Source organism: Balaenoptera borealis, assembly GCF_965194805.1.
Source record: "Balaenoptera borealis genome assembly, chromosome: 1".
Classification (NCBI taxonomy): Eukaryota; Metazoa; Chordata; class Mammalia; order Artiodactyla; family Balaenopteridae; genus Balaenoptera; species Balaenoptera borealis.
Genome location: NC_138860.1, coordinates 78,189,675 through 78,214,413, shown reverse-complemented (window position 1 = coordinate 78,214,413; position 24,739 = coordinate 78,189,675). Strand labels below are relative to the sequence as shown.

The 24,739-nt window shown below is 47.3% G+C and overlaps 1 protein-coding gene across 4 annotated transcripts in view; it reads right to left on the bottom strand.

Annotated features, from left to right (window-relative positions):
- Nucleotides 1-61: 61 nt before the first annotated feature.
- CFAP45 (cilia and flagella associated protein 45) overlaps nt 62-24,739 on the bottom strand; it is a 32,795-nt gene continuing 8,117 nt past the window's right edge. The window contains exons 3-13 of one of the 4 annotated variants that reach the window (XM_082405804.1): nt 21,703-21,828; nt 19,316-19,452; nt 17,014-17,158; nt 16,505-16,675; nt 15,147-15,325; nt 12,896-13,025; nt 9,171-9,317; nt 6,598-6,711; nt 5,813-6,006; nt 662-886; nt 62-263 (exon numbers count right to left, since the gene is read on the bottom strand). In XM_082405804.1, coding sequence (XP_082261930.1) covers nt 185-263; nt 662-886; nt 5,813-6,006; nt 6,598-6,711; nt 9,171-9,317; nt 12,896-13,025; nt 15,147-15,325; nt 16,505-16,675; nt 17,014-17,158; nt 19,316-19,452; nt 21,703-21,828 — 1,647 coding nt within the window. In that variant the 3' untranslated portion in view covers nt 62-184. Of the gene's footprint in view, nt 264-661; nt 2,528-5,812; nt 6,007-6,597; nt 6,712-9,170; nt 9,318-12,895; nt 13,026-15,146; nt 15,326-16,504; nt 16,676-17,013; nt 17,159-19,315; nt 19,453-21,702; nt 21,829-24,739 lie in introns of those variants that run through there. The other 3 variants (XM_082405805.1, XM_082405806.1, XM_082405807.1) reach the window with 3 other exon arrangements.

Below are 24,739 nucleotides of genomic sequence, written 5' to 3'. Positions count from 1 at the left end.
TTGCTCCTCGTTCAGTGCCCGTGGCAGCCACAACCCCGCAGCAAGAAAGCTGGACTGCTCCTTAGAGAAGTAGAATAGATTTAATCTGTAACTCAGAAGTGTCTAGATTAGCAGCAGTTATGGACACCGAGAGCCTGGGAGGAAGCTGCCCCCTGAAGGCATCCCGAGGGGCAGAGAGGCACCCTCAGTTCACAGAGGTGTCGGGTGGGATGTTAGCTTTGCGCTCAGCTTCAGTGCAGTACTTCTCAGGAAGGCCGGTGGCTCTGCAGGGGAAACACAGGTGTAAGGGGGTGTAAGGGGTGTAATGGGTAGGGATAGAGGAGGAGACCAAAGAGGAGGCAGCAGAAGCAGGCTCTGGGTGGCGTTTACAGAACCTAGGGACCTGTACCCCAACCCTGGTCCCCCAATCCATCCCCCAAACACATCCCTGTCGAGGCTCCAGCATCCTGCCGAGGAGTTCCCAGAGAGCCAGGAAGACCCCATCCCAGAACTTTCTCCAGGAGCCCCCTTCAGAGGGCAACAGCCCATGTGGGCCTGGAGTCAGGAGGGAGGCCCTCCCCGCACCCCTGTCACCATCCCTTCATTCCCCTGATCCCACACTTTCCAGCCCACCTCCCTGGGGAAGAGGAGAGGAGCTGGGCAGGAAGGGATTCGGGCACACCTCAACTCCTCTATCTTTTTCTTCTTGATGTCTTCAATGCGCTCACGCCGCTTCCGGGTCTCCTCTTTGAGGCGCCGGCCCTCCTCGAAGGTGGCGATCCGGTCCTGCACCTGCTTCTGCTGGCTCTCCCGCACCTGGCGCCGGAGCTCATTGGCATACTGTAAGCGCCCCATGGCCTTTTTCTCCTCCTCCAGCTGCTCCTTCTCAATCTGCTCTCTCTGAGCCCTAGAGGAGGGACACGGTCGAATGGGCTGGGCTGAGCTGTCCCAGCCCAGGGAAGTCTCTGGGGGAGTTGCTGGGTAGCCTCCTCCAGGGGACACGCTGCAGAGACCAAGGCCCTCCACACTCAGGCCCTCCTCTTCTGTGGCTCCGAGATCAGCCCCAAAGGCTGATCCCAGCCAGGCCCGGGTTCATGGCATATGACTCGATGCCATGGGCATGTTTAGAAGGGCCCAGTGCTTGGGCCCAGAGCTAAGGCTCTGCTGTCACTGTTTTGAAATTCTTAATTGTTGAACAAAGGGCTCCACATTCTCGTTTTTCACTGAGCCCTGCAAATTTTGTAGCTGGCCCTACACCCAGGATGTCACCCACTGGAAGCTATTGTTCCTACTCTTCTCTCTTATAACAATGCCTAACTCCTCTCCAGCTTGTTCTGAGATAGCTTTCTTTCTCTCTCTCTCTTCCTTCCTTTCCACTAACAATAATAATGACATTAACAAAACCAACAAAGAGGATGTTTAGGAAGTTCAAAGAAGTTGTAAAGTCTGCAATGCTGGCTCTTCTTAGTTGCTGGAAGAAGAAGGAACTTAGCCTGTTATCTCTGATTTCTCTTACTGCTCCAAGTCTCCAACTCTCAGGAGCCTCTGCTGCAAGAAAACTTCACGAACCCTGACATCAGAAGGAAAACGGCTAATGTAGACCAGATGTTCCGAGAAAAAAAACTCAAATGAAATGTATTCACATCTCAGAGGAAATGCAGTCATAGGCCATCCTGAGCTAACTCCTTTTTTCTTTCTCAGTGTAATCAAAAACAAAAACTAAATGTAAAATCACCTTAGGCCAGGACCTCTCAGCTGGGGTCACTCATACCCCAACCAAAAGCACCACTTCACAGACTCATTTCCCTCTAGCTATCTTCCAAGCTCCACCATGCATGGCATGTCCTCTCGGTGCTCAGCAACTCTTTTACACCATGTAGACACCTCTTAAAATTCTATACCTTCCAGGTTTATCAGAAGAAAACTGCTGACTTCCTTGCTCCTCTGTACTTATACACCAAATCCCCACTGCTCGGACACATCTGTGAAAGCAGAAAGATTCTCCTCCTTGCCTTGCCATTATTTTCCTACATAGAGAGCAGTTTTCTATTGTTTCACATTATGTGAAACAGGGTGGAAATGGGGAACCTGTATGTGTCAATAGAGAGCCCCTGGGGTGGCAGGCAATTGGAACTAAACAGGGAAGGGCCTGGTCATTTCACAGGGCTGGGGCACGGATCCTGGAGGCTGGCTGCATTACAATCATCTTGGGGCTTTCAAAACTACTGATGCCTGGGCCTCACCCCAGACCAGTTAAATGAGAATCTATGGAGTTGGCTCCTGGGCACCAGTACTCTTTGAAAGCTGCCAGGCATTTATAAGAACCATTGGGTAGGGAAGGTCAGCTATTTCTGCTTAGTCAACAGGCTGACAGTTAAAGGCATCCCTCTGTCCAGAAGCAGGAAGTCCATATATAGGCCATAGAGGAGGCCATGCTCTCGAAGTAGGAAAAGTTGGAATGCTGGCCATGGAAGAGACGCTCCTAGCACTTGGAGATGCACATCATGGTGGTCACATGGCCCTGGAGACCCTAGGTCCAGATGCTAACCTAGAAAAAGATGAAATTGAACTTAAAGCTAGGGAGGGCAACATCGTTCTCAATGGTGAAAAACTGAAAGCATTTCCTCTAAGATCAGGAACAAGACAAGGATGTCCACTCTCACCACTATTATTCAACATAGTTTTGGAAGTCCTAGCCATGGCAATCAGAGAAGAAAAAGAAATAAAAGGAATTCAAATTGGAAAAGAAGAAGTAAAACTGTCACTGTTTGCAGATGACATGATACTATACATAGAGAATCCTAAAGATGCCACTAGAAAACTACTAGAGCTAATGAATGAATTTGGTAAAGTTGAAGGATACCAAATTAATGCACAGAAATCTCTTGCATTCCTATACACTAATGATGAAATATCTGAAAGAGAAATTAAGGAAATACTCCCATTTACCATTGCAACAAAAAGAATAAAATATCTAGGAATAAACCTACCTAAGGAGACAAAAGACCTGTATGCAGAAAACTATAAGACACTGATGAAAGAAATTAAAGATGATACAGACAGATGGAGAGATATACCATGTTCTTGGATTGGAAGAATCAACATTGTGAAAATGACTCTACTACCCAAAGCAATCTACAGATTCAATGCAATCCCTATCAAATTACCAATGGCATTTTTTACAGAACTAGAACAAAAAATCTTAAAATTTGTACGGAGACACAAAAGACCCCGAATAGCAAAAGTGGTCTTGAGGGAAAAAAACAGAGCTGGAGGAATCAGACTCCCTGACTTCAGACTATACTACAAAGCTACAGTAATCAAGACAATATGGTACTGGCACAAAAACAGAAATATAGATCAATGGAACAGGATGGAAAGCCCATCCTGCGCACCTATGGTCAACTAATCTATGACAAAGGAGGCAAGGATATACAATGGAGAAAAGACAGTCTCTTCAATAATTGGTGCTGGGAAAACTGGACAGCTACATGGAAAAGAATAAAATTAGAACACTCCCTAACACCATACACAAAAATAAACTCAAAATGGATTAGAGACCTAAATGTAAGACTGGACACTATCAAACTCTTAGAGGAAAACATAGGAAGAACACTCTTTGACATAAATTGCAGCAAGATCTTTTTTGATCCACCTCCTAGAGTAATGGAAATAAAAACAAAAATAAACAAATGGGACCTAGTGAAACTTAAAAGTTTTTGTACAGCAAAGGAAACTACAAACAAGACGAAAAGATAACCCTCAGAATGGGAGAAAATATTTGCAAACAAATCAACGGACAAAGGATTAGTCTCCAAAATATATAAAGAGCTCATGCAGCTCAATATTAAAGAAAAAAAAACCCAATCCAAAAATGGGCAGACCTAAACAGACATTTCTCCAAAGAAGACATACAGATGGCCAAGAGGCACATGAAAAGCTGCTCAACATCACTAATTATTAGAGAAATGCAAATCAAAACTACAGTGAGGTATCACCTCACACCAGTTAGAATGGGCATCATCAGAAAATCTACAAACAATAAATGCTGGAGAGGATGTGGAGAAAAGGGAACCCTCTTGCACTGTTGGTGGGAATGTAAATTGATACAGCCACTATGGAGAACAGTATGAATGTTCCTTAAAAAACTAAGAATAGAATTACCATATGACCCAGCAATCCCACTACTGGGTATATACCCAGAGAAAACCATAATTCAAAAAGACACATGCACCCCAATGTTCATTGCAGCACTATTTACAATAGCCAGGACATGGAAGCAAGCTAAATGCCCAGCAACAGATGAATGGATAATGAAGATGTGGTACATATATACAATGGAATATTACTCAACCATGAAAAAGAACAAACTTGGGTCATTTGTAGAGACGTGGATAGATCTAGAGACTGTCATACAGAGTGAAGTAAGTCAGAAAGAGAAAAACAAATATTGTATATTAATGCATATATGTGGAACCTAGAAAAATGGTACAGATGAACTGATTTGCAGGGCAGAAATTGAGACACAGATGTAGAGAACAAATGTATGGACACCAAGGGGGGAAAGTGGCAGAGGGGTGGGGTGGTGGTGTGCTGAATAGGGAGATTGGGATTGACATATATACACTAATATGTATAAAATGGATAACTAATAAGAACCTGCTGTATAAAAAAATAATTTAAATAAAATTCAAAAAAAAATGAAAGATGGGCTGCATCACTCAATCTCTACTTATCTGAGCAAAATTTCTGTAATTTTTGTAGCCCTCCACCCTAATTAAAATTTTGTTTGGTTTATTTCCTATTTTATTTTATTTTATTTTTTATTTTATTATTTTTTAATGGCTGCACTGAACAGCATGCATGATCTTAATTCCCCGACCAGGGATCAAAAATGGGCCTGGCAGTGAAAGTGCCGAGTCCTAACCACCGGACAGCCAGGGAATTCGCTGGTTTGTTTCCTTTAAAAATTTTTTTTGATGTTATAGAGTCTGGACCAGAGCAAGAAGAGAGTCTTTCCCAGTTAGGCCAGAACACTTAGAGGCAGTAGAACGTCCCAGGGGCCAGGTCTGGTGGTGGCAGATCTAACTGGTAGAAAGTAGAACTACTGAGACTGCTCACTGCTTTGGGGTAGGAGAAGGGAGACAGACAGTGAGAGGTGTGAACACTTAACTTCCACTTATGTGTTGGAATTATAACTGAGCCAACAGAGAGAACAAAAATAAAAGGATAAAGAGCTGACAAGCCAGAAAGATGGAGAAATATAGGTGAAGTCCATCCAAATACGAGTCTCTAACATCCTTCTTAGATGAATGGGCAAGAATGGTGTTTTATTCATCTCTAATATCTCCCATAGCATCCAACACAGAGCCTTGACTTCACGTGCTTAGTACATATTTGTCAAAAGACCTCCCTAAAAGCCCTGCTCTGATGACTCGCAACCCTGAGTGTGTGAGTTCTTCTCTCCCTCTCTCTTCAACCTCCCCTGCTGCAGTTTCAGCCCAAAGTTGTCGAGGGACATGGAGGTGGGGAGGGCAAAAGGGACCAGATTTATACCTTTACTTACACTTTTAATGCTCCTGGGGAAATAATCCCTATAATCCCCAATTCCTTAATCACTTCCAGGTGCTATTTTCCAATTCTTTAATAAAATTCTTGGCTCAAGTGTCTTTGAAATATTTCAATTATCCATCTACTTAGAATGACCCCACCAACCTGGCCAAGGTGGGTGCACATCTGTCCGTGGACATGCCAGAAATTGCCTCTCCACCCAGTACGGACCATCCCTGCCACAGTACCAGGAAGGGAAGCTGAGGTTCCCAGCTCCACCTACCGAAGAATCCTCTCGAACTCATCCCGGTCCCGTTGCACTTGAACGGCCAGAGTGTGCTCCTTGAAAGCCACCTGTTCTAGCCGACTTTTCCGCAGTTTGGCCTCAGTTTCCATCTTCTTCTGTGCGTTTTCCTTTTCCTTTCTGCGCCACTCTCTGTCGGCAACCTCCTGGTTGCGTTTGGCCCGCAAGGCATCCTGGGAAAGGAGGTGGGGGGGAACCACTGAGGATGCAAAATAACTTCAGGTCCCTTTAGGAAGACACCTACTTCGGACTCTGCCTCAGCTTGCTTTGAGAAGCCCCCCGAATTTCTCTAGCAGCAGGGTTATGCTAGGAAAGAATAAAGGGAATCCTGTCATAGAACTTTCAGGTCAGAAGATACCTTGAGGGGTCATCTTGTCCTTCCCCCACCCCCAGCTCATCCCAGTTCTTTCCCTATACCTGAAACACCTCCCATCTGTCCTGCGATTGCTTCTAATTTTAATAACTGCTAATGATGGAGATGGCACAGTTTCCTCTGGTGACACATTTCAATGGTTAGTTGAGGTTGAAAGTTTTTTATGTGGCAGCCAAAATCTTTCTCTTGGACCTTAAGCACGTAATACACTTCTCGATCCTTGCTGCCATAGGCTTGGAAGGAGGCCCATCCCTCTGTCCTCCAGCTACTGAAGTCGAGATAACTTGCATCCTCTCTTCTATACCCTCACCCTTGAGACCATTCTACAGGATGTCAAAGGAATAGTTAAGGGGATGGGAGAGGCTGAGAGAGGCTGAGACTGAATAGGTACCTGCTCTGCCTGGTAATCTTGGGCCTTCTCTTGCATTGCCCTCAGGCGGGCGATCTCCTTCTCTTTCTCCCTCCGGATTCTCTCCTGCTCAGCCTCAAACTCTGCTTCTCGAGCCTGCCAGGAAGAAAAGGCCTCACAGAATGGCTCCCATTGCCCCAGCCTTGCAGAGAGAAACTGAGCCCCTTGTCTATTCAATATTCCCCCTACCCTTTCCTGACTCCTTTTAAGGTAGGGCAAAATGACTAGCAATGCATTGACATGAAACTAATCAGCATTTGTAAGATGCTTCGTTGCTTACAAAATGCCTTCTCCTGTAATATCCCAGATGGTCCTCACAACATCGCATTAGATTGATATTATAAAGAAACTGATGTTCATAGAATTCAAGGGTCCTGTCCAAGATGGCACAGCTAGTAAACTACCAAACAGATTCAAATGCAGGTGAGCCCAGCCTTCATGCTCTGTCTGCTACTTCACAATTTCCAAGTTGCAAGGCTGCTGGGCCAAGTTTCTAGAAATAACAACTGTGGCTTCCTGCCTGTCTTGTAAAGTACAGGAGGTGGAAGTTGTCTCATTAGTCCTTGGGCAAATGGCCAACCGTGCGATGTGCGGTCCCCCAGTGGTTAGCAGACACCTAAGGAATGAACTATCAAAATTAGCTCCCTTTGCCACTTCTCTGAAAGAGCAGACATATCCTTAAAAGCTTTCCATACACAGCGTCCCAACTACCATTCTTGGGTAGTCATAAGACTAATGGCTTAGGTTGGGTGGAAATGTGATCATCCCGCAAAGAACGTTCCTTAGCCTTGTTCCACCTTTCCAGATTTCTGTGCACCCAGTGGGTTGCCAACTTGTGAGCTGTGCACAGCTGGCTGTGTGTCAAGCTGGTCTCTCTGCTCCACGTTGCCCTAGATGGCAGGGCAGGGAACTCTGGAGGCTTCCACCACCAATCTCTGCCTTTAGCTCTAAAGCGGCAGCCCCGGCTGTAAGAGCAGAGACCACTGTGAGGTCAGGGAAGGGCTTGTGATATACTTGGATACTTATGGTGGGCTGTGGGCATGCCCAAGTGCCCGATCCCTTTGCCAGTTTCCTGCCTCTCCCAGCTCCTCCTGCCAATGACATTTTCATGTATGAAGACAAGACATATTCCTCTCCTGCTCAGAAATCAATGGCAATTCCTCATCATTCCACACTTCCAGTTCTGCTCAAGGTCCAAGACATTCCCAACAACTGCTCTCAGCTCTCCATCATCTTGCTACCTCATTTCCCATCACAACCACCAGAGACTCTCTGCTGCAGCCAGTGAAACTGTTCACCAATTCCTACATGTGATTGGCTTATTATCACCACCTTCACTCATTCAGGGAAACAGTTGCTGAGTTCCATACGTTGTACATAGCATTACTCTAGGTACATTCAGCCTGTCTGATACTGAACACACACTGAAGCACTCAGGATCTTTTCAATCAGTCAATGACTAGGTTCACAAGGTTGTTGTAACGACTAGATAAGACAACACACAAAGTCCTTAACACAGAGCCTGTGTACAGACTAAGTGCTTGATTAATGGTAGTTGTGTGATCGTTATTATGCTGGAACCCCCATGTCCCCAGTCTCACATTCTCACTCTGTTGCCTGCATATCCCTGGCATCCAGTAAGGAAGCCAAAGCCAATAAATGAGCTTTGCTGAGCTTCATTTTCTATCGTTTGCATTTGGAGTATAGAGGTATATCAAATATGCCTTTTCCAATTGCACCCACACCCTCCGCCTGCCCATAATTAAGAATCCCTACCATAGAGAAGTATGGTATCATCATGGAACCTCAAAGCTAGCAGGGAAGGCAGGACTCACACATGAAGAATTGAATAACTTTCCTGCCACCTCAAGTCTTTCCTTCTCTTCTTATAGAAATCCATGTTCACTCCATCTAAACCATGCCTAAAAGCTTTCTCTTGCCCTCCATTCCTCACAGACCCCAATCATGCCATTACTCATTCTTGCCCCAGAATGAGTCTGCACATTCATGAGCTGCATCTCCCTATAACTGTTCGAGGGTATTGCTCCCTGTTCCATGGTGCATTTGTTCTTATAAGTACTACAGGGGGTGGTGGTTGAAGGCTCTATTTTCTGAGCCTAGCATCCAGTATAGGATGGTTGCCCAATATAGGAATTTTCACAAGAAATTTATGGGGCAGCTGACTCATGATTGATTACTGAAGATATAATTATCCAGGTCATGAGGAATCCACGAAAACTTTACTTTCACCAATAGTTTTAATTTTCTTCCCTGCCTGCACCTGACCCTCACCCCAACTTCTAATCAAAGGTGTTAACAAGGACAATAACACCCTAATTGGGGTGTCCTTTCCAGGCTACTCTCTGGTAATGAACAAGGGGACTGGCCAAGTGGAAGAGAAAAAGAAGCCAGGCCCTTGAACTAAGGACATGAATTTTAGGATGATGACATAACTATCTTCTGTTGCGTGAGCTTAGTTCTCATGCCTGCATCTCCCTGAGACAGACACTCCATTCCTGCTCAGAAGTCCCAGGCATCAGTAAGCAGGTCCCTACCATCTTCTTCTTGGTAAATTCCATCACCATCTGGTCTGCCAGCTTCTCCTGAGCCAGCAGCTCTGCTTTCTGCCTCTGGTTTTCATCACTGATGCGTTTGATCTCAGCCTGCATCTTCAGCTTTTGCTGGTGTCTTCGTTCCAAGTCCTGCCACGGAAGGGAGAGAGTCTCAGAGTAGAAGGGGAAAGATCAAAAGATACTGGCCTATCAGGACAGAGAGACACAGATGGAGGCAGGGAGAGAAATGCACACTCTGAAGTCTAGCTCCAATTACTGCCCTTGATTAAAGCGGTTCTTTCAAGGGTCATCAATGACCTCTCCTAGCCAAATGGGCCTTTGCAGTCTTCATCCACCTTGACTTTGCGGCAGCCCCTGACACTGTTGATCTCTATGCACTCTCAGGAAGTGGAGGCTCTTAAAATTCTACTCAGTGTCTTCCCCATGTCAGGCAAAATCCTATCCTTTGTTCATTATGCTTTCCTCCTGCCTTCAATTTCCTTCCCCTATTCAAACCCAAACTTTTGGTCTCTGTTCAATAGTGATGATTAAAATAGATAAAATAGAGTATTGCACTAATTGAGTACTTTTTATTCATAAGACACTTTATATAACCTGCGTCTAACACCGAAATGTGCCCCAAAAAACCCTGAGAAGTAGTCCTTGTTATCTTTCTTGTACAGGTGGAAAAACTGAGGCTCAGAGTTTAAGCGACTTGCCCAAGGGCCATACAGCTAATGAACTCCAGAGCCAGAATTTTGGAACCTGGTCTGTCTAAACTAAAGTTCCAATCTTCTCTGGAGCTCTTACTTGATTGTCCCAAGTTTTAATTCTCTCTGCATTTCTGAATTCCCTTTGCACTTAAGATGGTGCCACACCTCCTCGGACTTGATCATACGTTGCCGTGAGGATCCCATTCGCTTCCTGTGTGTTCATTCTGCCCCAGCCAGAGGACAGGGACCATGTGTAACACTTCTTCTCTTTCCCAATACTGAGAGGGAAACAGCAAATACTCAATAATGAGGCAGGGAAGAGGGGGCCAAGGTGAGTGGCAAGTGAGAAAGAGAAAAAACCTCAGAGAGAAAAACAATGAGTGATGGACATCAGAGGCCCCATCACCCTGAGTGACGAGATCCCTTCTAAGGAATGAGCCTGAGCCTTTGAAAGCTCCCAGTGATCAGACTACTTCTGAGCACATCCTCAGGTCCCAATGTGGAGGGGCACGGGGACCTTGGGCAGTGGCCTCCCTACCATCTCAAACTTGGACTCCTTGCTTCAAACTCTCCTACCCATCAACTCACCCCACCTCCCACACTGCTCCCAGCTCCCTCCATTTCTTCAAAGACTAACCCCTACCTGGCCTCCCAGCTCCTCCTCAGCCCAGCTTCTACCCTGACGCATCCCAGGCAACACTGCTGACCCTCCCCCAGCTTGGCTCACTGCCCAGTGAAGGGCTGTTTCCTCCAGGAAGCCTCCTGAACCAGACCAGCACAGTGCTGTGTGCCTCCCCCCAGGTCCACGTGGTGCCTGAGTCACGGCCGCCAGCATCCCCTCACTCTCCAAGCACCTGCCTCCTTGCTCACGCCACAGTTCCCCTCCTGACACTCCAACGCCCACACTCTTTTTTCCCCTTTCCCTTTCTTCCTTTCCTTCCTACCTTCTTCCCATCAGTTTTACGTATGCCATTGGTACCCCAGGCAGTATTTAATCCCACTGACCCTCAAAGCTAGAAAAGCTGCTGACTTCTGATCTATGACATACATATAATCATATATTTACTTACTTCTTTGCCTATTTATTTACTTTTTGTTGTGTTGTTTTTGTGGGTTCATTTCATTTCCAAGAAACCAAAGGACTTCCCCTGTTTCTCATCTTTGAAGCCATCGTAAAGCAACCCCAGATAAACTCCCTTCATTCTCTCCATCTTGCTAGCAAGGTGGGGAAAGCTGCCTTTGCATCACCCGGAGATGATGAAGTTCTAGGCTGGGGAGGCAGAGGTTTCTATCTCTGCCTAATGATACTTCCTGGAGACTTAGGGAGTGCCTAGGACAGGAAAAGGACAATGACGTAACACTAGAGTAATTGTGTTGACTCAGTGACACCTGGAACTTTCTCAATGAACCCACCAATGCCCATTCTCCACAATCAAGTTGGATTTTCCAGTCTCCTGCATATCTACCCCAGACCTGTCCTTCCTGGTCCTTTCCCTCTCTCTCCTGAGCCAGGAGCTTGGTCAGGTCTTGTCTGTCTTCATGGCCCTGTTGTTCCCCTTCTCAAGCAGTTCACAAGGCTGCCTGTCCCTCATCTTCCCTGACCATCTGGTGATCAGCCTCCCACCCCTCACACAGATCTTCATACTGCAAGTGCTCGAGAAGCCCTCATAATTATAAGGCCCCCCATGAGATCCTTCCGGGCCCCCTGTCGCTCCTCACCATCAAATTCACTGGGAGATGACAACTCAATCACCCCTAAACATGGGGAAGGAGGAGAACAATAAAAGAATATGTGTTCCACAAGTTAAATGGCACCATGAGGAAATAATCAGACAAATCAGAATGTGGGACATTCTTCAAGTCAAATGTCCTGGATGCTTCAAAATATCAGTGCTATAAAAATGAATGAATGAATGAATGAATGAATGAGGGAACTCTTCTAGATCAAAATAGACTAAAAAGACTTAGTGAATGCCATGTGTGAACCTTGATTGAATCCTGGTTTGGATGAAAGAAAATAACTGAAAATATATTTTTGTAACAACTGAGTAAATTTGAGCATAGAGTAAATATTAAACGATATTATAGAATCATCGGATTCTAATTTTGTTGATAATGGTATTGTTGACTTGTAAGCGAATGTCCTTCTTCAGAGATACAGGTTGAAGCATATAGCAGCAAAGTGTCAAGACGTTGGCAACTTACTTTCAAAGAGTTTAACAATATCAAAATATTTATATACATCTAAAAGAGACAAACAACTCGGGCAGATTAACAACCACTAAATCTAGGTGAAGCATTGATGGGGGTGGTACAGTTCTTTCAACTTGTCTGTGTGTATAAAATTTTTTAAAAGTAAAAGATTGAGGGGAAAAAAGAATAAATGCACCAAATGCTTGCCATGTACCTCACTGTGCCAGGGGCCTTTGTATATTGCAACAGATCAGGTAAGGCCAATAGAAGAAGATTTGTTTAAGTCTACCCGGTCTGAACAGGTGTGTCTTCATTTCTTTTGCAATGGCCATGGTTACTAATTTTATTTAGGCTAACAGGAAAAAAGGGTTTGGCTCCTCAACACAATTAATGACACTGGGAGGCAATGTACTTTGGATGAGGCAACAGCAGGGAGTCTGGAACTAAGACACTGCTACTCTTCACCTACAAAGTCTATAATATCCCTAGATAATTGAGGGAAGACAATAAAACATCCCTATGTTTATTTGTGCAAAGCATGTAGCCATATCTTTCCTTCACGTGTCCATTCACACGGATGTGTCAGTCCTGGACCCCAAGTCCCAGTAAGACAGGGACGGTATCCAAATCACTGCTCCTCCCCCAGCATGACTCCACAGCCCAACAAATGTTTCATCTGGCAATAAAAAGTTGATGGTGACGATGATGTGAAATGAGCATGTGCCTGACGGAACATCAGCCCACAAACTCAAACCCCACAGTGCTGGAGGGCTTTTTCGCTGTTGCTGGTGGAGCTTGGCATTATGTGTGCCGCCCTGTTACCCTTAGATCCTCCTCCTGGAGCTGTTCCCTATACGCCAGCATCTGCTCCTTCTCCTGCTCCCTCTGTTCGGCAAGCAGCGATCGCTCCTCCTGGTTCTTTTCCATCTGTTCCACTATGTGCCGTCTTCCTCTGGGAAGAAACAGTGCCACGGTGTCTTAGAAACCAAGGGTCTGTGTCTCTCTGTTCTAACCTCCACCCAAATAACCCCCAAGATGGGAGGCATCGTAGGAACAGTGTGACAAGTGCCCCCTAAACATGGCTATGCTTCATGAACCCAGACCAAACTCCTTCCCCAGAGGGTCCTGGCAGGTTGGTCCTCTCCCTTCTGAACTCCTGGTTCTGGGACTCACTCTTCTTTTTTTTTTTTTTTTTTAAATTGGATGCAGTCCACTTTATTGATTTTTTTTCTTTCATAGATTGTACTTTTCTCTTGTTGCAGAGCATGGGCTCTAGGCACGAGGGCTTCAGTAGTTGTGGCTCGCAGGCTCTAGAGCGCAGGCTCAGTAGTTGTGGCTCACGGGCCTAGTAGCTCCGTGGCATGTGGGATCTTCCCAGACCAGGGCTCGAACCCGCGTCCCCTGCATTGGCAAGCGGATTCTTAACCACTGCGCCACCAGGGAAGACCCTCACCCTTCTTGATATTCCCTCACTTCATTTGTTTGCCCAAGAGGCACCCACATCGTAACACACCTTCTCCCTTTCAGTGTGTAAGAGCTTCTGAAATCCTACCACCTCCCAAGCCTTCCCAGAGTAATCAGAGGGAGTGACCTTCTCAAGCTGGCTTCACAGAGCTTCCCAGAGTTAAAAAGCCCATGACTTCTGTCTCTGGTGCATCTGCTATCACCCAATGTATCTCGTCTTCCCACTCCACCTCCCATGCCTAGTTTGCTAACTGTTCTTCTTATACCCAATCGTATATTTTAAGACCGTCAGCTGCTGGTGGACAGGGCTGAGTCTGAGGAAGTCTCTCCACTCAGCAGTGCCCTGGCTCAACAATGGAAAGCAGAGAAACCAGATTCTACAATCAGTGTTGCCAGTGACTCCCTATGTGTTATTTGGATGTCAATAAATTTGGAAGCATCCAGATACCGTGATATATGAGTAAAGGCTGAGAGAGTGGGAGAAGACACAGATTAGGATAAGAATCTACGGGAAGGAATAGGAGATTGGCATTCAGATAGAGCTCTTGAATGGCTTCATGACTCCAAATGAAATACACTAGAGCAATGAGTAAGAGTTATATGGAAGCAGGTTTAGACTCAATATAAGGATCAGGTCAAATCATTAGAGCTGCTGATAAGGCAGGGATTTTCCTTTCATTGGAACTGTTTATGCAAAAAATGAAGAGCCACTTGGCCATGAAATAAACTTTTATTGGGAGCCTGCTATAGTGGACCAGGTACCTACTAGAAGTACAAAATTGAATGGTACATGAGAACAGAATACAGATGGGGAGAGAGAACTGCCACTCAGTGTGGTGCAATGACTAATTTTTTTACAAGGACTATTTATAGAGGTAATTCTTGAATTATATGTTTGGCGTTCTAAATCCAGGATACTATGATTCTATAATTTACCTGCGTTGGGACTTGTCCTTTCCTGAAAAATGAAGGGGACTGAATTTATTCATTCTAACATATATTAAGCACCTACTACAGTCCAAGCACTCTGGTAGGCCCAGAAGCTACAGAAATGAATAAGACAGGGACCCTGTCCTCAGTGAGCATATAGCCTGGTGAGGGTCAGGGAGCCACAGTGCAAGGAGGGGTGTGCCAGAGTATAAACAGGGTGTGGCGGGACCCAGAGAAGGGAGCCCTAAAGCCTGCCAGGTGAAGTGAGGGAGGTTTCTCAGGGGAGGAGACAGCAAAGCTACATACTAAAGGAAGAGAGCGCGTTTTTCAGGGGAAAAGGAAAGAGAAGGGTATTCAAAGGAGAGGGAACAACAAAAGTCATGAGCTTTTGTCAAGACCTGGCATGTTGGGGGAAATGAAGGAAAGCCTCATAGAATGGATGGCAGGAAAGGGTGCAAAATGAGGCTGAATTGGGGCCAGATTATGAAGCACCTGTTGTGATCTTGGAAATAAGCTTTAAGAAGTTCTGTGGTTCTCTGAATCACTCCATAAAGGTTTTGAGATAATAACAGAGGATGATAATGACCATTTCTCGCGTCTTCCCCCTTTGCAAGGCTATATGGACCTAAAGGCACATGGAAATGACTTAGAGAGGGAGGTGCCAAAGCCATCTCTTTACCGGATTCTCTCTTCCCGCCTCTTTCTGTGCAGCTCCTCCTGCCTCTGCACAGATTTCAGGCGCTCCACCTCCATCATCTGATCCAACCGCTTCTCCTCTGCATCAAGTTCTTTTTGGATCAGCTGCTTCTCCAGAATTTGGGCATCCCGGATGGCATGGCACTTAGCATTGAGGATGATCTGGGGAGTGGAAATGAAGTTGTGGTACTAGGCCTGGGAGTAAGGATGGGGGGGGGGAATGCATCACGGGGATGTGGAATTTGGAGCGGGGAGAAATGGGAGTAGAATCCTATTGAGTGTGCTCACAAGCCCAGAAAAGCAATAGCGTCTTTCAGGGTATTGGATCTTAGTGTTTGGGGGGTCATGGATCACGCTTTGGGAATATGATGAAAGCTATGGGCTTTCTCCTCCATAAAATTCATTTGCATCTGTACACACAAAATTTCCATAAAACTTCAGAAGTTCATGGTCCCCCCTTAGAGACCCATGAACCCCAAGTGAAGACCCCCTGTTCTACACTTCGGGGAAACAAACATTCTTGCAGAGGCCAAGCCACTAGATTTTTAAGCTAGAAGAGCCCAACATGACACATAAGGGAATGAAAAACCATGAGCCATCAATAAGAACTATGCAGTAAAAGCTTTGGAAAATAAAAGGAAGTAGAGAAGATTTACCTGAGAGACAGAAACTGTAGATGAAGGGGTTGGGGAGTCAGCATTTTTCATTTGGCCAGGAAGTGAACCACATGCAATTGAGTTACACAATAGAATTCCAAATGAGCCTCTGGTCTTTATGCTCTCAGCTAAGGGAAGCACTTTGAACACGACAAAAAGAACCCAATTGCCTGGGACCACCATACGTGGCCAGAATTGAACTAGCAGGATAAAGATACAAGTAACATCCTCACATGCCTTTATCAACCCACAGTTCGCAAAGCCTCTCCCATATATTAGCATATTTAATCCTGCCAATAATTCTGCTAAGTAGTTTCACCACCCTCATTTTACAAAGGAAGAAAGTGAGGCTCAGGGAGGGCAAGTGACTTGCTGAAGGTCACACAGCAGGCACGTGGCAAGTGCAGCTCTCCACCCCATTCCCCTGCCAAGGCCAGACCCTGACCTTTCACCCCTGCACCCTGTCTCCAGCTGGAGCCCATGCTGTCAGGTGTGTGAATAAGAGATAAGAGGAGGGAGGACTTCCTTGGCGGTCCAGTGGTTAAGACTCTGTGCTCCCACTGCAGGGGGCATGGATTCGATCCCTGGTCAGGGAACTAAGATCTCGCAAGCTGTGTGGCACGGCCAAAGGAAAAAAAGAGAGAGAAAGAGAGATAAGAGGAGGGAGGGAGAATGGAGGGCTCACCTTTCTCATGTCCTTCAGCTCCTCCTCCTGCTCCATCCGCAGCTGGCTGGCTCTCTGAAGGAGGTCCTGGGCCCTCTCCTTGGCCACCTCCTCCAGATCGTTGAGCTTCTTGCTGTTCCTCCAAACCATTTCCTTCTGTTTCATGATCTTCTTGCGTGTGGTCACTGCGTCCTATGGGAGCCACGTCGGGATTAGTGGGGGGGTTACTCCCTGTGTTCTGTGCCCTGGGCACTAGCCTGGCTGCCACGGTTGACCCCAGATGAGTTTCGCATCACCCCACCGCACCACTGTCAGAGCCCAGGGGTTTCTCAGCCTGGCTTCCTCACCCTTCCCGCTGCCCTGCGGTTCCTCACACACACAATCTTAATTCTACAACATGTCCTCTTTAGCACGTTCAAGCCCCATTTTAGGGTCCCCTAACTAGAGCTCCCAGTCTTGTGGGAAGCCAGCCTCTCCCCAGCCCTTCTCTCCAACCCCCCTCTGCATAGATGGGGGACGGGGGTAGCTACCACAATGGCTTCCTTCTCCTTCTTGAAGGCCTGCTCCCTGGCCTTGAGTTCTTCTCTAGTCAGGACGTGGGATGCCCATTTGATCCGCTCAAACTCCTCAGGGCTCATGATAAGGGACTCCCCAGAGGGGTCCTTGGTAGGGATGCTGACACAAGGATTGAACAAAATTAGGGAGGGGAGGGGAGGGCAAGCTCTCAGCACCACACTGCAGGCTGCTCGGCTCTCTTCCCCGCCCCTCATCACTGCCCACCACCTGCAGGGACTCGGGCAAGGGCAGGAAAGACAGCCAACTGCGCAACGGGTCCACTGGGGAAAAGGGGTCCCAGGCAAGGGTGGAGTAGCGTCACGGGCTAAAAAAGGGACAGTTTAAGGACTTTTCCTAAAAGGTCCAGTTCATATGCTACTTTCTCTGCACCGCCGTGTATGACCCTCCCCCATGTATACATACATAGACCACCTCCTTCCCTCTGCTCTCCCTGCCAGTGTTGTGGGCAACTTCTGTTTCCCTTGCTGGATCACAAGCTCCTCCAGGATACAGACTCTGTCTTAACCCCACAGGCAACCCAGTGTCTGGCACAGTGCTGGGCACAGAGTGAGGATAAATAAAGCTATTGAATTGAACTTTTAAAATAGATGATTCCTGGGCTTCCCTGGTGGCGCAGTGGTTGAGAATCTGCCTGCCAATGCAGGGGACACGGGTTCGAGCCCTAGTCTGGGAAGATCCCACATGCCGCGGAGCAACTGGGCCCGTGTGCCACAACTACTGAGCCTGTGTGTCTGGAGCCTGTGCTCCGCCACAAGAGAGGCCGCGACAGTGAGAGGCCCGCGCACCGCGATGAGGAGTGGCCCCCGCCTGCCACAACTAGAGAAAGCCCTCGCACAGAAACGAAGACCCAACACAGCCAAAAATAAAATAATTAATTAATTAATTAATTTTTTTAAAAAAAAAATAGATGATTCCTCAAGGATGACATAAAAAGAGCAAGGGGATGCCAGACAAGGATGAAGCGGATGCCAGTGAGAAACAAAAACATCCCTGTGCATCCAGCCCAGAGAGAAGCTTTGAACCCTAAATATTAATTAAACTCTCTGATCAACAATAGTCAGAGACATGTCTATAGACCTTTCTAGCCGCCCAACACATTCAACAAACCAATAGATAATTATAATGATTACAAACAAATGACACACATTAAACATGGAGCAGAGGCATTAAAGATGCCTCTGGGTGAGGCGATTTAACAGGTACATGGCTAGGAGGCAGGAAGTTAAACTTCCTCCAATAAAACTGGTGCAGGGAAGGTGTCCAGGAGGTGGACGAATGAGGGAGTGGACTTGAGGCTTAGCCAAGATCTTGTGGTTCACTGGGTGGCGTGGCCCCAAACATCTGGGATCTGGAATAACAAAAAATGATCTAAATCTGAGACAGCGTCTCACGCTGCTCTCAGCAGCCCTGACAAGTCACCAGCAACTTCACCTCCAACGTGTTTTTTAGGACTGGACCAGTCCAAGAAGGAGACATTTCTTGGGCTCCAGGAGTATCTGCAGGGCTGCTACCACATCTGGCCATTTGAAGCCAGAGCTGACCAGAGTGCTCCTGGAGCTCTGTCCCAGCCATGCCTCCCCAGCTTGTGACACAGGCTGCATTTCCTGGGAATTCAAGTTTTTAGTGAGTGGAGCCAGAGTAGAAAGAACGGTTTGGAGAATGAAGCACTAGCACAAGAGCTAAACCACTGAGTGACAGTGTTGGCTCATTTCACACGGCTGAGCTGGGCCTAAACCCCACAGGAGAGGCCCAAGCAAGGGGACCGCTCCAGTCAGGAAGCCATGCTGAGCTAATCCCAAAAGAACCCAAGAGCCCTTGGGAATTTCCTCTTCTGGCCTCAGAGCCTGGGAAGAAGCCAAGGGGCTAATTAGGCATCTGGTCAGTTTCCCTTTGCTTCCTATTCTTGATGCAGCCAAAAGGAAGTGACTCATCTGGACATTTCCCTTTACCAGTGGGAAAGTGCACTAATGGGGGCTCAGAGAGGACCCCTAAGCCCCTCCCCTCTACCAGCCCCATAGGACCCACGGCAGCCAGAAGAAAGGGAAGAGAAAGAGAATCAAGGACAATGGCAGTAATAGATACAAGGTGGGGAGAAACAAAAGAAACCAAAATGGAGAAAAAAGGAGAATCAAGAAACAAAAGGGGGGAATGAATAGGAAAGAGGTGGGGTCCGCAATGACAGAATGAGACCAGGTGGGTTTCCCCATCTCCCCGCAGAGATCCTCAGCGGAAAGGCTCTGTGCACTAGGTACTCACATGAGCTCCCGGACCATGTCCCGGGTGATGAGCTGGACGGTCTCTGGCTTGTGGTCCAAGCCCAGGGCAGTGAGAGTTTTCCGAATGGCATGCTTATCTCGGAGCAGCACGAGGGGGCTGTCGCTCTGGGTCAGAGGCTGTGGTGTCAGGAAGGACAGCTTAAAAGCTGGTCACCACACTTCCTGCTGGTCAGCCCTAACTTCAAGTACAGCCTTCCCCTCTCCTGGGGCTTCTACCCCATCCAGCAGCAGGGGAGGCTGGCTGGGGCCCAGACTGCAGGACCACCAAGAGTAGCCAGGGCACTGAGAGAGCAGCAGGGTACTCTGCCCTTAACATGGCCAGATGTGCTCTGTAACAACCAACTCTTCTGAGAGCAAGGTTTCTTTATACCTTGTACAGATACTCCCAGAGCAATGGGGGCGCGGGGGGAGGGTTGCTAGCGTACGTCCATTCCTAACCTAAAACCATCAGGAATGAAAATTTGGGGTCTCTAGTTTCTCCTCCCTCCATGGTTTATGAAAGAAAAAATAATTAGCTCTCCTGACCACACTGTGGGTTTGAAGCATACAATTTGTTACGGACCCATCCAATCTATGAAATTTGTTATTTTTAATCCTTTCTAATGATTCATTTACTTTCATCCCCCAAAAAAGCCATATGGAGGAAGTTAGAAATAGCTAAATGGCCCTGGTGGAGACCTGCCCTTAAATCTAATGGGGTGAGGAAGTCAGTGAGTTAGAATTCAGCAAGGAGAATACAAATTAGATATATGAGGTTTTTTTTAAAACGTTCTGACCATGAAGGAGTTACATAATAAGAAAATGAAATCACTTTTCAGGAAATTTTGAACACAGGAGAGAATTTCATTTGTCATGAACGCAGTATCTGTGGTCCTGTGTAGAGGCAGGGGCATGGCTTCAGTGGAGGTCCTTCCTGTCTGGAGAATCCCGCTTTGCACACCCGTCCCTGGAGTGCTGCTGCCACCTGGTGCCCATCTCTCCTTCCAAGTGGCACAACTCAGTCAGGTCACAGGCCACTTCTGCCCCCTACTGTCGGCTGGGAGACTTCCGGGACTCTCACCCAGCAAAAAGGCCAAAGAACAGGCCAGGAATAGGCATTACTTTGCCTGCACACTCTTGCAAGTCAGCAGGACTAAGTCTGGAGACCTCGGCCATTTCCAAATCTATCTTCACTTTAACTAGAAGACTCCCCATGGACTCAAAACAAATAAACGACACATCTGTAAGTGAAATTGCATTGCTTTGATTCTTTCCCTTGTCAATAGGAAACTGTTGCAGAGTGGGCATCTTCTAAATGGATAAAGATGCCCATCTGGAACACTCTGGAAAGTCCTTTTTTGTTCGCAATGAGGATAGTGAGGGGCAGGGGTAGACATCAACTCTCATCTCCCCAGTCTGCCTGCAGCCAGAGCTATTCACACTAGTATTCACACCACCACTGGTATCTTTCTTCTTTTTCGCTTTTCTCTGCTTCTTTTTCTTTTCTTTTTTTTCTTCCAGTTTTCTTGAGACATAGTTGACATACAGCACTGTATAAGTGTACAGCATAATGATTTGATTTACATCCATCATGAAGTGATAATCACAGTAAGTTTAGGGAATACCCATTATCTCACACAGATGCAAAATTAAAGAAATAGAGAAAAACATTTTCCTTGTGCTGAGAACTCTTAGGATTTACTCTAACAACTTTCATAGATAACATACAGGCAGTGTCCCTTTCCTCTCTCAATCTCTCACCACCCTTCTCTCCATGTCTCATCCTCCTTCTCTCCTTGCCTCTCTTCCTTCTTACTGCCTGAACATCATGTGTACCAAGGTTACTCCAAGTTACACTCTGGTTCCCCTTCTCTAGTCATCAGCCTCTTGGACGGGATGACATTTGCAAATAAACACCTGCCTGTTTCCCAAAGCAAAGTAACTGTTTTAGCTGAGCAACTGGGAAAGAAGGATGATTTTGTGCTTTTTCACTCTGATGCTATTCTCGGATGGAGGGGGAATTATGTTGGTCTGTATCTGCAAGCTTGGGCCAGTGGCCCTCAAACATTTCCATCACGGGGCGCTCGCTGAACAAATAGCGAATATTGAGTGCTCTGCAGCTGAGACTCCCTTCAACGTTATAACAGATTTTTAAATGCTGTGAAGACGTAAGGATTTCATGGTGGAGGAAGCCAGGTGCCCTGTTTGCTTGGGCCCCACCAGGCGTCCGAGCTCGTGCACTCGAGCTTCAGAACCCCTCCCTGTCTTCAGTCTGAGAATCACCTGGGAGGGGGGTGGCCTGCCCAGAGCTAGCATTGTCCTGAGCAATGCTAGTTTGGGTCACTGCCTCCAAGTGGCAGCTCCCTGGAGGGGCTGGGTGAGGGTTACCTTGATAGCTCCGAAGAGGCTCTCATCCACCTCGGAGTTCAGGGCTTTGGTCCGATAGCAAGGCCTGTTCCTTGACCTGTTGGAAGTGGTAGAGGAGGAGCTCAGGACGCCGGCTGTGCTTAACGGCTGCAGGGAGAGGCAGAGAATTGCGATCATCAGTACTGAGTGCCATCTGGACCCCGGGCAAGGTAGACACTTCGCCAGCCCGTGCTGGGGAGACGTTGGATGGGCACATGGAAAAGCACCTGGGTAAGCCCTGAAACGTAGGGGACACCCCACAGGAGCAGGGGCTGGCACACCAGCTCAGTGAGGAGGAGGACTCCTGAGGGTCCCCGGCTAAAGAAGGCCAAGACACCATGCGGCAGAGAAGGAAGGAGAAAGGACACAGGATGGCAGAAGGATGACCTCAGTGTCAGCTCGGTCCTAGTTTCCCACAAGCACAGTCTTGTGAGGCCACGTGGGCTTTCCTGCCCAGATATGTAGTGTCCTCTTCACCTCCAACCTCCTCAGCCCGAGCGCCAAACCCCCTTCACAACTGACACTACTATTTGACCTCCTTCATGTCCCCACCATCTCACAAGGTTGTGCTGGGGACCTGAGGACACTCAGGATGGAAAAGCACTTTGCCCACTGCTGGCAGGTGGTTGGTGCCTGATAAACTTCAGTGTATTAACAGCTACCAGCTACAGTTAGGCAGACCGGTTCACAGCATACACCATGATGCTCTTTCACTCCCAGGACCCCTTTAATGTGCATTAGTCAGTTTTTAACCATCCAGTACTTTCTAGATTTGGGGAGTTCCCCATCTAATGAGGTGAGAGAGACAAGGATCATCCCTGAATGTAGAAGCTGAAAACACCAGATGTTTGCCTTCCAAGCCTGGGCAAAGGACCCCTAGGCTGAGCCATCAGATGCCCCAAGCCTGACAATAAATAGGGAACTAGTGATGAAAGAAGGAGAACATGGAAACCCCTTCTGACAAAGGCAGCCACACCCCGTGTCTGGGGCAATGCCGATAAGGGCACCAGCGGCAACTGCCCACAATAAAGCTGCCAGTGCTGGAGGTGCAACAGTGCATCGAGGGTCTTTGCCAGACCATTTCTGGATTGTGATTTAGGCCTAGGTTCTGGCTGCAGTGCCTCCTCTGTTCTCATTTTCCAAGCCTACTTGCCCAGCATCGGTGTGAAGTCTGTGCGCGCTCCAAAATCCTCTCCATACATTCCCATCTCCTTAAATTCGAGTTCTGGCTCTGTTGCTTATAACCAAGAACCCTGACTGATACAACCTCCTTTCCCCAAGGTCAGTCCAGCTTCAGCTCACACCCAAGAGGAGAAGTCTATCTCCAGGAGGCAGTTTCTATGAGGACTGCAGGACAGCTCCAGGCTTAATCTAAAGCTGATTCAAATCTCACTCTGGAGGAGCCCACATCTCCCGCAGTTCTCTGAGCTGGGACACCTCGGGCGAATGGGCTGGACACGTTGGGTCTACCAAGCCTGGGAATGAGCAGCTGTCAGGAGGACAGGGTGAACGGGGAGATGCATTCCAGGTCACTAAACACTGGACAGCGCGTTTTGAAAGTTCCCTCTGGTCTGCCATGACCACACAGACACCCTCCCACCCCGGCAGCACCTGTTCCACCTGTATCAGGTTTTCACACTAAATCGGGCACTTATTCTCCAGCTGGCTCTGTTCCATACAACGAGCACTGCTGTGTGCACCCTTTCCCTCCCAGCCTGGCACAGCCAGCAACAGGCTTACAGAGGGCGCCTCCCTTTACAGCCTCGGTCAGCACCCATACAGTAGAGCAGAGAAGCTCGGCTTTATTAAAAAGTAAATACAGCAGCCCCAAGGATGCCTAAGAACAGACTCTGAAGGGTTATTATATGGTAACTGGGGACCAACAGCTCCCCTTTCCACCAAAAATAGAATAAGGGAAATGAATAGAAACCACTATAGGTGGGATTGAGGCAAAGCATTGGGAATAACCAGAAAAGATGGAGGGCAATGGAACATGAGAGATGGTGTGAATTCTGTAGACAGCTAAGGGGAAAGGTGCCTGGCACGTAGTAGGAGCTCGATATGTATTTGGGGAAGAATGAATGAATGAAGCCAAACAAGACGACCTCTTGGGGGCTGCAGACCAGATTGAGACGGAAGCCTTTCCCAAGTATGCCACCACTCCACATTTTCCATATCACGTATGTGCTCTGCACTGTGGAAAATAATGTATGAGAAAGGGCTTTGGAGCACAGATGGAAAGCATTATTGTTGTTTTGCATTTGTTTTCCTGTTCCTTTTCAAGGGCTCCTGCAAGCTTTTCCCTTGGCCTTGGGTGTCCACCAGACTGTAGGTTCCTCCAGGGCCGGGACTGCATCGCTTCTCTCCTATGCTCTTGATACCCAGGTCAAAAGGAAGTCGCACAAGAGATACTCGACTGCCTGAGCCTCGAAGTCAGAACATAGGAAGGAAAACAGATGATGACCACAGAAAAGCGGCCACTGGGCAGAACAGAAGGAAGCCCTGAGCTCTGGGGTTGGGTGGCTGAAAACCCTTATTGGGGAAATGCTGACTTTGAAGCCACAAGCCTTACACCAGGGTTAGAATAACCAGTCTTGCCAAAAGCAACAAGAAGGATTAGGGAGGTCACTGTGTAAAAGTACTAGAAAAAATGAAGGACCAAGCAGAAATGGAAAGTTAGATCCCTCTGGGCTAGAGGCAATAGCCAAGAGGTTCTTTCAGGAGGTGAAGGGCTGGTTTTATTTCTTGCATGACCAAATAAATATCCCCAAGAAGCTGAGCCATACCTAGAGAGAAGCCGGCTAGTCTTCCCTGGGGGAAGGCAGCTTTTTTTTTTTTTTTTTTTTTTTTTATTTTTGGCTGCACTGGGTCTTCGCTGCTGCACGCGGGCTTTCTCTAGTTGTGGCGAGCAGGGGCTACTCTTCCTTGCGGTGCACGGGCTTCTCATTGCAGTGGCTTCTCTTGCTGTGGAGCACGGGCTCTAGGTACGCGGGCTTCAGTAGTTGTGGCTCGTGGGCTC